The sequence below is a fragment of the Medicago truncatula genome, chromosome 6, assembly GCF_003473485.1.
Source record: "Medicago truncatula cultivar Jemalong A17 chromosome 6, MtrunA17r5.0-ANR, whole genome shotgun sequence".
NCBI classification, from domain to species: Eukaryota; Viridiplantae; Streptophyta; class Magnoliopsida; order Fabales; family Fabaceae; genus Medicago; species Medicago truncatula.
The window spans coordinates 8,887,176-8,902,594 of record NC_053047.1 but is presented as its reverse complement, the minus strand read 5'-3'; the positions used below and the strand labels follow the sequence as shown (position 1 = coordinate 8,902,594).

General features: G+C 30.8%; 1 protein-coding gene across 1 annotated transcript; it reads left to right on the top strand.

Annotated features, from left to right (window-relative positions):
• The first annotated feature begins 3,242 nt into the window (after positions 1–3,242).
• On the top strand, positions 3,243–5,311 carry LOC25495769 (probable pectinesterase 53). Its single transcript, XM_024786362.1, has 4 exons — positions 3,243–3,322; positions 4,231–4,294; positions 4,689–4,924; positions 5,152–5,311. Exons 1-4 carry the CDS (start codon positions 3,243–3,245, stop codon positions 5,309–5,311), a joined length of 540 nt encoding a protein of 179 aa, XP_024642130.1.
• The last annotated feature ends 10,108 nt before the right edge of the window (positions 5,312–15,419 follow it).

The following is a 15,419-nucleotide window of genomic DNA, read 5'->3' as shown; positions in this document are numbered from 1 at the left end:
TTTTTTGTCATATTTTCTTTGCTTAAACTAAGGTGCTTTTAAAGCAATATAGAGAAAGACAAACTCTCATTGGAAAGGGGGTATTTCGTTAAGGTTATTAGGCAAAGAAAATGTTAGGAGCACATTATGTAAACATTTAATCTTGCTAAGACGCTAAAAATTCGACTATCATATGACTTGTTCGAAAATTCAGTAATTTCGACTATCATATGACTTGTTCGAGAATTCAGTATTTTGTATTATCTTTGCACAATTAAGTTTATAACTGTTACAGTTAGAAATGATCGTTTAAATGATCAATTCATAAAGTGTGCAAATAAGGAAAGGCTGAAGCAAGAGAAAATAAAATAGTGCTCATTCGGAAAATACCTCAAAAGATAAGGGCAAATAAAGAAAGGTAGTCTTGACTGACTTATGTCCAATGACGTTGAAAGATATATCAATTTAGAATGGACAAAGTCGATAAAGATTGCTTTATTCATTTTTTTGAACCAATTTTAGATTGTCGTTACTAGCTTTTTTTTGTATTTAAAAGACAATTTGGTGAATCATCGTTTGAATTTTATTTATTTATTTATTTTTCTTTGAATAAGTCAAGATATTTTGAGTTCTATTTTCAATTGATGATTCAATGTGTCTTTTAAGTTAAATTATTAGAGTCAATTCACTTATGACTTGTGACATTCTATATTGTTTAAGGTTTTGAATACTATAAGTTTTTCGTCCCACAAATTAAGAAATTTTTTTGAGACATAAATTGTTAAGCTTTCTTGAGGATATTGAGTTTGCGTGAGAGATATGGTTTTAAAACAAAATTGAATGAGGAAGAATTAGTTCTAAACTAATTCATATAGTTACTATTATTATAGTATATTTGGATCCTCGTGAGGACATTATTGTTCTTTCTCTCAATCAAGTTAAATTAATTCATATAGTTCAAACTCAACACCCTCAAGAACTAGAGCTTCTAATGTCATAAAGAGTTGACTTGAAAGAGAAATTCTATTTAGTGTAATTGAAAGACTCTATTAGGACAGTCATGACACTAGTTTGCTTTGTTATAGTTTTGAAGCTACATAAGATGGATGTCAATGCATTGTTTCTTAATGATGACATTAATGATGCAATATGGTGCAACTGAATCAAACTTTGAGTCAATTGATACAAAGTAGATGGTTTAAAAAAGCATGAAATCCACTTATAAGTTAAGAAATTTTTCTTTTTTAGTGTTACCACAAATTCTCTTGAAGCAATTGTCTCATTTGATTTTGAGATAATATTATGGAGAGTTGTGGATTTAACAAGTTCAGTGGGAGTAAGTTTATGTTCCTAGTTTAATATGTCAATTTTATTTTTAGTCAACGTTGATATATGTTTTTTATGTGAGACCAAGGAAATCTCTAACAAAAGTTAGTGATGAAAGATCCTTGGGACACCTCTTTTGTATTAGGCATTTCAATACTTAGAGATTTTTCTCAAGGTATTATTCGAATATCACAAAAGAGTTATTTCAATAAAGTTGAAAATAAAATGACATATTTTTTGGATGACCCCAATCACCAAGAGAGACTTTTCAGTCTCAAATATTGCCTATTAGAAAATTTATGAATTCAGAAATATAAGTATTTTCTATGCTTTGCCTATATGATTTTTATGTATGATTTTATTATACACATTTAGAAATAACGTATATAATAAGATTGTTTGGCAGATATTTGAGCAATTCAAAGTTTGAATTGTTGAAAAGGCAACCATAAGGATTATTAAAGAGAACAAGAGAGCTTATGCTCATGCAAGAGATCTGACAATTTAGAGATCATTTATGTGTCAGACTTTGGCTTTTGGATGTAAGTAGATAATACACATCCTAACTCAAGAAATGACTGTAAGTATTTATGTCACTTGGTTGCATATTGTTAAAGGTATTGAAAGACCGCTCAAGTTATATAGTGACATAATTCAGTCGTATAGTTGTTTAACAACAAATTTTTAAAAATTCGTTACCTAATAGATTATTGTTGTTAAATGATAGAACATGCAGAGACAAACTTCATGCTAGCTGATCCACTAATCAAAGACATGACACATAAGGTCTTTCATATGGTTGTTGTCATTAAGGATGTCTTGGATTAGTGGGAGTCTCTTATTTTATGTTCTATACTTTATTTTAGTATCGATACAGACTTTATGGTATGATTTTCTGCAGAAATAAAGTTCATAAGGTTATTTTGTTATAACCATTTCTGTATCATTTTAAGCAAATATTGAATTTGCAAACTTCAGTTTGATCTCACTAAAGTTTTCAGTTGGACCAATTGGAAATAGACATGATTTAGAGATCACATTACATGAAATTTCCATGTCATTCATCCATATCGATCTATGTCATCAAGTGCATTGATATGGTGGTCGTCGGGGTTCCGTCACGTTATACGTCAGTGACGACAGCCGCGGTGGTCCCATTATTAATGTATGAGGTGGACCAGATTGTAAAGTTGAAATTTAAAAATAAATAGCATTCAGTTGCGCGCCTAAAGAATTCTGATATAATTATTAAGATATGTAGTCCAAGTGGGAGATTGTTGGAATATTTTATTATTTAATAATATTCCAATATCATTATGTGGACAAATATCTTAATAACAATTATATTAGCTATTTATCAATTGTGAGCCTTAATTGATTAGTGATCAAATTAAGTAATAAGGCTAATTAGATTTCTATTTTGGATAATTAATTATTTAATTAGTTGATATGGACTCAACATGAGTGGATGTCCGGATGGCCCATTAACGGAATAATGGGAAACCCTAATGGCCATCCAATATAAAAGAGGCTATGGTCCCCAATACACCGTACACGGCAATACTCTCTCTTCTCCCCATCTGAAGAGAACTTGAGGCATAAAGGTACCGGTTGAGGAAGAACCAAATCAGCCGCCGCTAACTCTATTGTGTGTTTCATATCATCTCCTCTCTTTGGTTATCGTTGTTGATGAGAGGTCTGCCTTGAAAGCTTTATCCATGTATTCCTAATAGCCTAATTCTTAATATCCTTGATAAATCAAACATGTCGTAGATCCGATCATAATCATGTTCAATGTTTTGTTTGCTTCCGCTATTGATTCATAATTGTTGAACATGTTTTATGAAATCTGTTTATATTAAGAGCTAAATTTACAACAATATATATCATGATCCTCATGCACATAATCTGGTACAACGCTGCTTTACGGTTTGTTGATGTCCTCTCAAGACGGCGTCGGTCGAGTTCATGGCGGTGTGATTCTTAGCGGCTTCGATGATGAGACGGATGCCCGGAGGTCAGTGACGACGGCATCAAACAAGGCTGGATTGAAGTGTGGCCCGGGTCCGTTTTACCGGTTCCACGCTCACTGCATTTTTGTCTGGGACCTGCTTTGATCGAAGCTTCTTTGAGCGTTGTGGTTTCAGGAGAACAAACAACAACACAATCGGACTTACCGATTGTACAACAATAGTCTTACGATGTGGAATTTTGAAAGGAGGAAGAAAACAGCAACTCATCGGCGAGATGGATTGATAACTCACAAGCTGAAGAGATCTTTCATCGCCCCTATGACCTCGCCATCGGGTCAATCAGACATCGCAGCGATGAAAAGGAAAAGGTGTTTCTAAATCGCGGTTTAGGGTTGCGATTGAGAGGTGAGGTGTGGCCTAGGTTAGTTTTACCGAGGTTCCCACAGACGACGCCAACTGTACTTGCAGAAAAAGTATAAGGATTCTAGGGTTAAGAATCGTCTATTAGGGTTTAGACTGAATATTGGATACGTGAGAGTGTTCTCAAGGGTGGTATTTATAGCCTTCTATGAGCTTGAGTTTTGGTTGCTTAGTCTCCAAATAATAGGGGTATTTAGGCCTTTTGGGCGGTTTCTAGAAGGTTCTAGAGGTTTAGAAAGGCGGCTTCTGCGCCTTGGGCTTTTGGGCTCTCTTCAAGGGCGCTAAGCCCTTTTTGAGTGTCTAAGAAGCCCTTTTGGAGGTCTCTTAGGTCCTTAGAAATATTATGACGGTCCAAGTTGTTTGTTGTTTTACTAGCTTTCATAGTTTCTTCTTCCAGATCTAGTATTTTCAATTCAATCTGTTGTTTGGCTTCATCTTTATCCCTTTGTTTTGGATCTGGTTTCTTTTGAAAGAGCCACTTGATTGTTGTTTGTATGTGAGCTGGGTTTCCTGCCTGGTATCAATTTTGCAGGTTTCTCAAAGAGTTGTGGAGTGCAATCTTTATGGTGAAGGCTGCTTTTTTAAAAGAGAAGTGGGTTTCCTGCTTTTGTAGAGGCCCCGTTCTTCAATTGCGTTCAATTGCGTAAGTAGATATTTCCTACGAGAAGTGAGGAAGGTATAACATGCAAATGATAAGATAATTTCCAGAACAACAAGAGCTGCAAACAACTAGGACAATGAAAGGACATATGAGTTCACAGTTGTATTTTTATGTAAAGGGTTTTTGATGCATACTATTATTAAACTTCTCTTTACAGTTTATGATATATTTTATCTAAAGTTCATTGCTACATACATGTCATATTATTTTTTAGTTGCTTCTTCCTCACTATCCTTTTGTGAAAGCCTTTTATTCACTAGAGCATTTATCTCTTCTATCATCCCTTGATATAGTTTTAAAGTGAACCTAACCTACATATGCCTTCTTAGGGTTGCACACTAAACTCCACTGCCAAAGGCGTGTCCTATATCACTGCTCAACAACGCTCCGATAGGTCATCGGAAAGTGGATTTTCATTTGTAAACAGCACGGTAAAAGGCAGCGGACTTGTTTATCTGGGAAGACCATGGGCTAATTACTCAAGAGTTGTTTTCTCTTATACCTATATGGACAAAAATGTTCTCCCTAAAGGATGGGATAATCATTTTGATGACGAGAAAAACGTGTAAGTACAATAACACAACAAATCATACACTTTGATTGATTGTCTTTATACATATTACTCCCTATAGTTCTAAATATAAGGAAGTTCAGTCAACAAAATTTAATTTATTTGGTGTCCAATTGATCCAAATACATCAATGTTTGTTGACCGAAATGTAGTGAACCAGATAGAGTAAAATCTAAATGCAGTGAAGGGCTAATTGTATGGATTTGTTTGTGTAAATGCAGGACAAAATTATATTATGGCGAATACAAGTGCTTCGGACCTGGATCCAACTTCACCGAAAGAGCTCCATGGGTACGACGTCTGACAGATGAAGAGGCCCAACAATTCATCAGCATACAGTTCATCCTAGGAAATACATGGCTCAATGGCCCTCACAATTAGGCACTGAGGAATGTCTATGATGCTTTTAGACATGATAGCATATAAAAATGTGGAATAACAATGACTCTTGATCTTAGCACTTGTTTGCAATATGTTAGTTTATATTTGATAGAATTAAGGTTATTATATATATATATATATATATATATATATATATATATTGCAGAAGACAAATATCACCCCTCCTTTTAGGATTTTTATTGTTTGCAAACTCTCATGTGTCAACAGGAAATGTACTGGAATATTAGATAATATAATATATTGGAGAAGACAGATATTGAGTGATAGTGACTATCTAATATATATGATTCAAACACCACTGGTAACTTAAACACCATTATTATACACAAACAAGACACAACATAACATAAATTATAATGTGTGAAAATGTATTGAAGGGTTGGAAGAAAAAGGAGTCCCTGATTTTAATTAATAGGAAAAGTTTTATGATCCATGAAGGTTCTTGTTATGTATGAGAAATTACATTTTCCTGGACATGTGGAGTAAAGAAAATTCTTGCTAGAAAATATGGGAAATGCTAACAGGCACCGGTTAAGGAGTAGTAGTTATTGCATTGAAAAATTGTGTAATTAATACTAAAAAAGTCAAAATATTTTATTTTATGGTAATAATTTCCTTTTTTAACATCCTTAACCAGTGCCCCGGGGCACCGGTCAGCAAGACTCTTAAAATATTCATCAAATTTGTGCACCGTTCGAACTAGAAAATATGACTTCTTTACCCTTAAAAGAAACATTTGACTTCTTTAATCAATTTAGTAAAAAAAACATATTTGACTTCTTTACAAAAATGTAAGAATTAATTATAATTCATTGTAATTGACCAGAATACAATTAGAATTATATTCAATTAATTCATATTAAATATTAACATATCCATCCACACACTCTTCACCATATGAAGACTATAAAACCAAGCATAAAATCAATAGGGAAAACACGAAAAAAAAAAGGAAAAATAATAAGAAAAAACACAAAATGAGTCAATACTTCTCTCTCTTGTTGATGCTTTTTGTTCTATGTGTTGCTTCCTCCAATTCAATTTCAGCCAAAGTTGTTGATGTAGATGTCATTTGCAGAGAAGCCTCCAATCCTACATATTGTTCAAATCTTCTCAACTCAAAGCAAGGAGGTGCAAAAGGTGTAGATCTTGTCGACCTTGCAGAATACACAATTGATGTGCTTAGTGAGAATTGGACCAACACATATAACCTAATCAATAAATTGATTAACAATGCTGAAAATAGTATGGTAGCAAACTATTATTATCGTTGTTCAATAGATTTTATGAATAAAGATAGTGTCGCTAATAGCCTTGGAGATGCACTTCTGAATTTAAACATTGGAAATTATCCAGCCATGGCTAAAGCTATAACTGATGTTAAGCAATACCTTTTTGATTGTATTGATAGTCTGCGCAAAAATAAAACTAGCCCTTTACTCCCAAAGTATGTTGATGTTCTTCAACAAGGTAATCAAGTTCTTCAAATTATAACAAAATATTTAAATCTTGAAAAATAACTTAGTTTTTTAAGAAGGAATTGTTAGATAATAAAGTAATGGGCTATGAACTATTGGATCGGTTAGTTTAGAGTCCATCAGATTTTATATATAATCTCTTATAAATCTATTTTATCATATAATGCAATTGATATTATTGGAACCCTAACCGTCTCTTTATTCTCTATTGAATCCTATTGTTAACATGGATAATAGTTTTGATTGTTTCATAGTTATTTCATTGAGAATTATTTCATTTAGCTCATTTGGAGGAACAGTCTTATCAAATGGCCATTAAATCCAATTTATTTAATACTCCCTCCGATCCTATTTATAAGAAAAAGTTATCTTTTTAGATTTATTTAATAATTGATGTACCTAACTTAGAAATAGACCAAATGCATCAACTATTCAATGAATCAAAAAAGTAAATTATTTCTTATATATAGAACCGGAGCGAGTAAAAAATTTCTCTTACACAATTTCCAAAATTGAAAGTATATTACTTTTATTTTAAAGCAATTAACGAATTAGTAGTATTAACTATTTGATTTGATATTGTCACAATACATTGATCGGGAATATAATTGGACTTGGATTCTGTAAACAACGTCTCTTGTTCGAGTATTTTGGATGGAAATAATGTAGTTGAAACACCCAATAAAAGTGGCAAGCCAAGGGCTTTAGATGATATCACCACTTAAAACTCATACATACACTATTAGAAGAGGGCACTGACCAATTTAAATTTTTTATATTTGTTTATCTATAGACGAAGTAATAATAATCACCTAAAACTTACACATGCAATTCCGAGGTTTTGAATGAATTCAAGTAATAATATCGATATTTTTTTAGTTGAGATAGATCTTAGTAACTAGAGGTCCATATTTGATAATATTACATCTCCCTAATTATAGGACCCTTTTGAGAAAAAAAATTTTATCTCCTTTTATAAGACTCATTTGCTATTTCCAAGTACATTAATTAATTTTTTACCACCATACCCCTATTTATTTTATATCTTTTTCTTCAATCAACATTAAACATTATATTGAAAACATACACTAACTCTCTTTCTTAAAGAACAAATTTGTAAAAACAATAGTAATTGCAAACAAATTTAGGGACGGAGGTAGTAATTGTTTGCAAGTTTTTATCAATTTTATTACCATTGCATTATATCCACTAACTCTCTATACACTAACTTAAAGACGGAGGTAGTAATTGTTTGCAAGTAATTATTTATACCATTAGATTTTATACATTAACTATTTATAATTAAGGACGGAGGTAGTAATTATTTGCAAGTTTTTATCAATTTTTTTAATTGCAAGTTTAACACCGAGCACGTTTCAACAAACAAATTTAACTTCTTTAAAAAAAAATATTTGCATTAATTATAGGATAAATGCTAAGGCATTTGTTTAGAAGTTCAAAGTGGAAATTTCGTCTAGAAAGTTATGCATTCAAGATATTGAGACAACAAAAAGTATTTTTGACATAAATTTGACAAAAAGTATCACTTATTTTTATTTTTAAATCCTTAACAAGTGTTATAAAGGCATTTGTTAACATAACCCTAATTATAATTCATTTTCCGTATTAACTAATCATACTATAATTTGAATATTTAACATTTTCATATGAGCAATGATATTTGAACAACCATTTCTTGTGACAACCTTTTGGACAACTAAATTATACAAAGAAATTTAGGTAGTGACGCATAAATCAAAGCAATAGAGAGAGAAAGTAAAAGGATAATGTGAGTATGAGAGAGAAAGTTGTCACAAAAGTTGTCAAAAAGTGTTGTTCAAATATCATTTCTCTTTTCATATACTCCATCCGGTATTGAATATATGCAACAAAAAAAAATCGCACTCTTTAAGAAAATTAGTTGGTGTCATTTATTTCACTCAAAGTTATAAAAAAATACAATTGTAATTTCTAAATTACCCTTAATGGGAACTTGTTCCATGAAAAAAAGGAAGTCACATTAATTTAAGGGTAATTTAGGAAGAGTAACATTAAATATGATAGAAGTTGTTGACTTTTGCTTATATTCAAGACCATCATTTTGTTTTGTTGCTTATATTGAAGACTGGAGGGAGTATTATGATATCCTTCCACATACTCTCACTCTTATAAATGTGGTCGGGGGAATAATTTTTTTTGGTAGTGTGATTTATAACATATACTCCCTCCGTCCTTAAATGTAAGTCTCTTTTACATTTTTCACATTTCTTAAAAAAAGTTGTTAGCACAATTAATATATCTATTTTGTATGTTAATATTATTACCAAATTATTCTGTTTGTATTTGTACTAAATTTGAATTTTCTCATTTTAAGACAATTTAGTAGTATTAATTAGGGGTATGTTTAAAAAAAAAAAACAATAAATGCATCTAGTAATTTTAAAAGAGGTTTATATTTACAGACAAATTTTTATTTTTTTTTTGACAAAAATAAATGATATTAATTCATTCAAATTGATAGAGTACATCGATACAATGCAAATTCACTAAAAACAAGAAAGATGAATCTGCGAACAAACTCACAACATCCATGTTAATAGCATAAAACGACAAAGTACAAAAGCCTACACATATGACTATATTAAAGTCTCCGGATCTATAACGTTGACGACGCCAAAGTCATTGATTGAATCTGCAATGGATCTAAGTTGATCAGACAATCTGAACCAAACAAATACCTGAACAAAACAAGAAAGACAAGCAACGCCGCACAAAGACGACCAACAGCACAATGTCGCACTAAGATGACAAAATCACAAAAGAAAAAACGAAATAGATGTGAAAAACACTTATTTCAATAAAAGGGAAAGAGAAAAATGAATTTGAGTGGTGATTTTTGGTCAAAAATTGACCCTAAATCACCCATTTTTGATGGATGAAGGAAATGAAACTAGGGTTTTGGTGACGGCTCACACAGGAGAGAAGGAGAAGAGAGAGATTGTTAAAATGTTAATATATTTATAAACAAATTTTTAGTCAAAAGGATATTTAAATATAGGGCGAAAGGAGTAATTGAAATAACATAAATCGAGTCATTTTTTTTTTAAGAAATCAAAATGAAATATATTATAAACGACAGCCAATCTTCACAGCACAAGGTGTACCATTGAAGACCGTCCAAAAGTTACAAATCTGTTCAAACAGAGCAATCAAAAATCAACCAATGCCTGCACAAAGGAAAGGGGTCTGGCACCAATCATGAAAATAATAAGGAAATACAGTCAATTTAGCCTTAAACCACCAAAAAGAGAGAAGTTTAATACCCTCCAACATTTGATAATGAGAACGTTTTTTACCACGAAAAATCCTGTCATTCCTTTCTTCCCATAACTCCCACAGTTGCAAACCAAATCAAATGAATAAGTGAGCATCTTGATTTTCCGTAACCTGAACAAGTGCCAAACTGATGAAAATGATCCACAATGTTACCCGAATCCGCAGAATAAATCGAGTCATTAAACAAATATCTATATATACATGTATTCTAAGCTACATTTTGCTTACATGTCACCTCACAAATGCCCCTTTTCTAATTTATTTTCTTTAAGCATTCACCATGTGGCTCTCTCTTTTCTTTTTCTCCTTTTTTTCATTTATTTACTAAATATTTACATATATTCATTCTTATATTTATTATGTAACTTGCCAATTGAGCTTTGTAGTAACTGTCAATTTGTCTTAATTCTCCACTTAAGTTGAACATAAATCAACATTTACTACCTTTTTCTTTGGAAAGTTTCTCATTAACGGTTTTGTTATGAAAATTGTAAAGATCACTTTTTATTCTTATTCATGTATGACTTTTCATTTGCATATTTGGTTTTAATAAGTGTATCCTTTTAAAACTCTTAGCCTTTCAATTCAATAATAATAATAATAATTAAAAACTGTTACGTTAATTATTAATTATATTATATATAGGTCTTATATATGTACAACCCCTTGGTGCACATGTGAGTTTGAGATTTCAATCTGAGTGGATTCTATCTATTGCACATGAAGAAGTCTTACCATTCTTTGTCGCGATAGGTAAGCAACCACAAATAAAGTCCTTCATATTGTCATATTTCTGTTTCTTGGTAAGATTTTAGTGGTTAATATAAATTATTGCTATATTTGTTATTCCTTCATCATCAATTACTTTAGTTCTTGAAATTGAATTGTTTGCATATGGTATAAACTTTGTTGTACACCAGTCTTAGTTTGTTTGATATAGTTAGTATAAAATTTGTTTGATATATTGGTGGGAAGAAGTTTGGTTACACGTTAAGAATGATGCAGACAAATTGTTTGGATGGCTCATAGAGGTTGGTGATGAAGTGGGAGTTGTCGATAGCCATGGATGGCAGGGGTGGCAGCTAGGGTTAGGAGCGACGTCCTAAATTAGAAGAGGGGGAGCTGAACCGTTTCAGACTGATACCATATAGAAAGATAAATTGTAAAATGAAATTGTTAATTTCTATTAGTTTGAGTTGTATATATATATAGATTAACATTATATCTTTGTAAAAGAAACTTGAGTTGTTCTCATGCAAACTTTGTGATGATGTGACACTCTAAAAAAAACTTTCTATCATCTCTCAAATCTTTATCTATCTATCTATAATATACTAATAATAAAACTCACACCCTTTCTTATTCTATTAAAACATTTTCTTTTCTTAACTATATCTATTCTTGATTTTTGACATTGTCATCGGTTGCAAGAACAATTCATCAATTTCATGTGAAGCAACTTTCATAATAAATGCATTATATGTCCATTTAATTAAAATGATCAGTTACATTTCAAAATTATTCCTACTCTATCCATTTTTTGCCTATAAAGAAAATTCCATTTATAGTTTATTAGGCAAATTTTACAAAGCTTCTATGTATATATATTTGCAACTTATTTTGTCTCTTCCATTCCTTCAATTTCATTTTTTTGATAGTTTTCATTTTTCTCTTCCAACTTCATGTGCATTTCCTTATAATATTTTGTTATCTAATGGATATCCTTTCTTTGTAGGGTTTTGGAAAAAGGAGAGTTTGATTGAAACAACATTTCTTATGTGAAAAGGTGATTATCTTTAATTTAATATTGAAGTTTTTCTCTTTATTATCTTTGTTAGACGCTGTATCACTAATCTTTTGATTTTTATGTTGAACTATTTTTGCTGATTTAGTAGTATGCTGGAAGGTTATATTTATCACAGAATTTTTTGTTTATATTTGAAATTACTTCAACGAAATTATATCTATTTTTTTGTTGTCATTCTCTTATTTCTGTTTTTTTTTTTTTACCACAGTCTATGATATAGTTGTATATTTCACTCCATAGATATTCATTATTATTTCTCTTAACACCTCATTATCTATCTACCTATCTATCTAAACTATATATTGTTAGTTAAACTGAAATTAAGATAGTAGTTAAAATTGTTTATAATATAGATAAAATTTAATTAAAAAATTGTTTATTAAGTATAATTTTTTTATACAAAAAAACTAAAAAAGTATAGATAAGTGGAGAAATGTCATGGATTCTTGCATAACTTTTTTGTTTGTGCCTTTAATGGATGGGCCTTTCTTTGGTTCTTTATTTTTAATGGCTGAAAAATATGATATATTTGTTTCTATTATTTATCATTTAGGATTGAAGGAAATATGAATGAGATTGGAGTTGAAGACAATGGTGCTGATTTAGAGAATGTTCAAAATGTCGATGTTCATTATTGGAAGTATAATGTTACTACTTCTATTTTGGATGGAAACAATGTTTTGGTTAGTGGCATTTACGAAGCATTTTTTGTGGTTTTCATGTTGTTAAGTTGTTGTTGATTAATTATAATTTGTATGATTTCTTGAAATATCTATTGTAGCATTTTCCTCGACGTGTGGCTGAGAATGGTTTGTATATCAATCAATCTAAAATTCTCCTTTTTGATGAAGAAACCGATAAATCTTATGACTGTGATGTTCACACTACGTCAAAAAGCATGCATTAGAAATACATAGGGAGAGGATGGTACGACTTTGTTCTTGAAAGGGCCTAAAAGTTGGTGACGTTATTTTGTTCACAGTCAATAATCCTCCTAATAGGATGTATGCTACCGTCGTTAACTTGGAGTGATTCTATAACCGAATGTTGTGGCTCAAGGTTGTTTCTATGATTGTCTATTTTTAATGTAATATTCAAATTGAGGAAGGTTTGGCCAAAAAATTATCGTTTTTTTTATTGAAGTTAAATTTTAATTGTGTTTATTTTAAATTTGGTTAATGGTTAGGGTTTTCACGAAGATCTGCATCTTGCTTCGTTAATTTGGTTAATGGTTGAAGTAATGAATTGAAATTTATGTTAAACTATCTATTTGAGGAAGGTTTGGCCAAAAAATTATCGTTTTTTTTATTGAAGTTAAATTTTAATTGTGTTTATTTTAAATTTGGTTAATGGTTGAAGTAATGAATTGAAATTTATGTTAAACTATCTACGTTGAATGTATAGTTTACACTTTCTAACATAATTCATCAATAGTTGATAATTGTCTGACTTCTTTGGGGATATTCTTGCAATTTCTTGACATTATTAGATCACATGTCACATCATTTGACAATTCTATAGCGCGGACTTAAATCCAATAATATGAAGGTAACAATTCTATATTGCGGACTTAAATCCAATAATCGAAAGGTGAGACCAAATTGAATGATTTTAAAATTAAGGGACTAAAACTTGGTACAAATAAGGGACTTAAACTACAATTAAACCTAAATATTGTAACCGAAATTTTGTTGAGTACCTTAAGTAAAGCAACTATTCAAATTCTAAAACTAACTTTTACATGTCACGATAATTCATTAAGACAATGACTTCAACACTTTTTTTTTTTTTTTTTTAAAAAAATTAACCAAAGTATAGTAAGTATTTTTAATTATACCAATCATCTCTATACAATTCATTAACAAAATGACTTCAACTATTTAGGGACATAATTAGAGAACGTAAAATAAAATTTTTCACCACAAAAATTGATTTTTTAATGAATATGAGACAACTTAAGTAAGATATATAAGAGATTAAAAGTGAGAAGTTGATGCATAATTTACAAGAACATAACTAAAAGATGGAAAAAGAAAAAACAACAAAAGATTAAACTATATGCTATCCACCTTTTCTTATATAATAACAACAACAACAAAAATTAAGATTGCACTATAATATTTAATCATATTTTAATGAAACCTGTGCAACGCACGGGTTGAATACCTAGTTTTATATTTAATTTCATAACATATTTCCTTGTGAGTGAAAAAAAAAAAGATCAACTTTCAAAAAACCCGAAACAAGTCCTTCCATAAAAGGAGATAACATTTATTATGTGTCTTTATCACTCCAAATGAAATAAATGGAAAAATCATAAATAGAGAGATCTTAACTAACATTATCACCACCTTGTGCAATTTCATGACGAGGTTGTATTAAGCTTGTCATTAAGCACATCAATTGTGTATTGTGCAAAGGTCAACGATATCTACACCTTCTATTGAAATTGAATAAAGCACCAAAAAGAGATGTGAAGAGTATATGGATAGATATTTTTTGGGTTACAATAGTGCTAACAGAAACAAAAAAGCAGGAAAAAGAAAAAGAAACAGAACCAGGAACAAAGAAAAACAAACAGCTAGCTTCTAACAAAGTAAGTGCCTATCGCATCAGCTCTAAGCAGAGGAAGGAGGTCAGCTGGAGGCGATTGGTGGACGATAAAATGAGCATCTGAACTAGCACCCAATTTAGCAAAGTAATCTGCACATTGATTCCCCTCTCTTGAAGCGTGATGAAGAGAGATGTTCCGATCAACTAGTATATGGATAGATATGATAATATTTGATATGGAATTTTTTTTAAAAAAAAAAAGAAGCTAAATTAGCACAGGGAAATCGAAGCTGAGACCTTGAGGAGGAGCACATTTCCAGATCTCAAGCCAATACACTTTTTTTTTGTGGTAGCCGGTGTTTGAACCCCGGACCTTGCATATACTATGCATTATCCATACCAACTGAGCTATGCTCGCAAGAACCCCAAACCAATACACTAGATCAACCCAAGTGGGTTTTTAATATGAAAATATTAAATATTTAAATTATATTATGATCAATTAATTACAATGAATTATAATTAACGCAAATATTTTTTTAAAGATGTCAAATTTGGTCGTTGAAACGGTGCTCGGTATTAAATTTGCAATCAATTATTTTTTTATTTTTTATTTTTTTTTGACTAAAACTTGCAGTCAATTACCTCTAGTAACAAAGGTCTTTCTCAACTAAACACTATGTTGATATTATTACCGAAAAGTTCAGTTAGAATCTCACAATTGCATGTCTGAGTTTAAGGTGGTGATTGCCAATCCGTATAAAGATATATAGACCTTTAAAATTGGTTAATGCCCTATCCTAAAATTGCATGTGTGAGTTTTTAAGTGGTGATATCATCTAAAACCTTGGCTTTCCATTTTTATTAGAAATGATATTAGCAATTTTTTTGATGACATCGAGATATTTTGGAA

Bases quoted from the DNA above. Each gene is read 5' to 3' on its own strand.
- LOC25495769 (XM_024786362.1), top strand. From the start codon at position 3,243: ATGTCCTCTCAAGACGGCGTCGGTCGAGTTCATGGCGGTGTGATTCTT. The intron at 3,323-4,230 runs GTCAGTGACGAC...TCAATTTTGCAG, and splicing joins GATGAGACGGATGCCCGGAG to GTTTCTCAAAGAGTTGTGGA. The intron at 4,925-5,151 runs GTAAGTACAATA...GTGTAAATGCAG, and splicing joins TTTGATGACGAGAAAAACGT to GACAAAATTATATTATGGCG.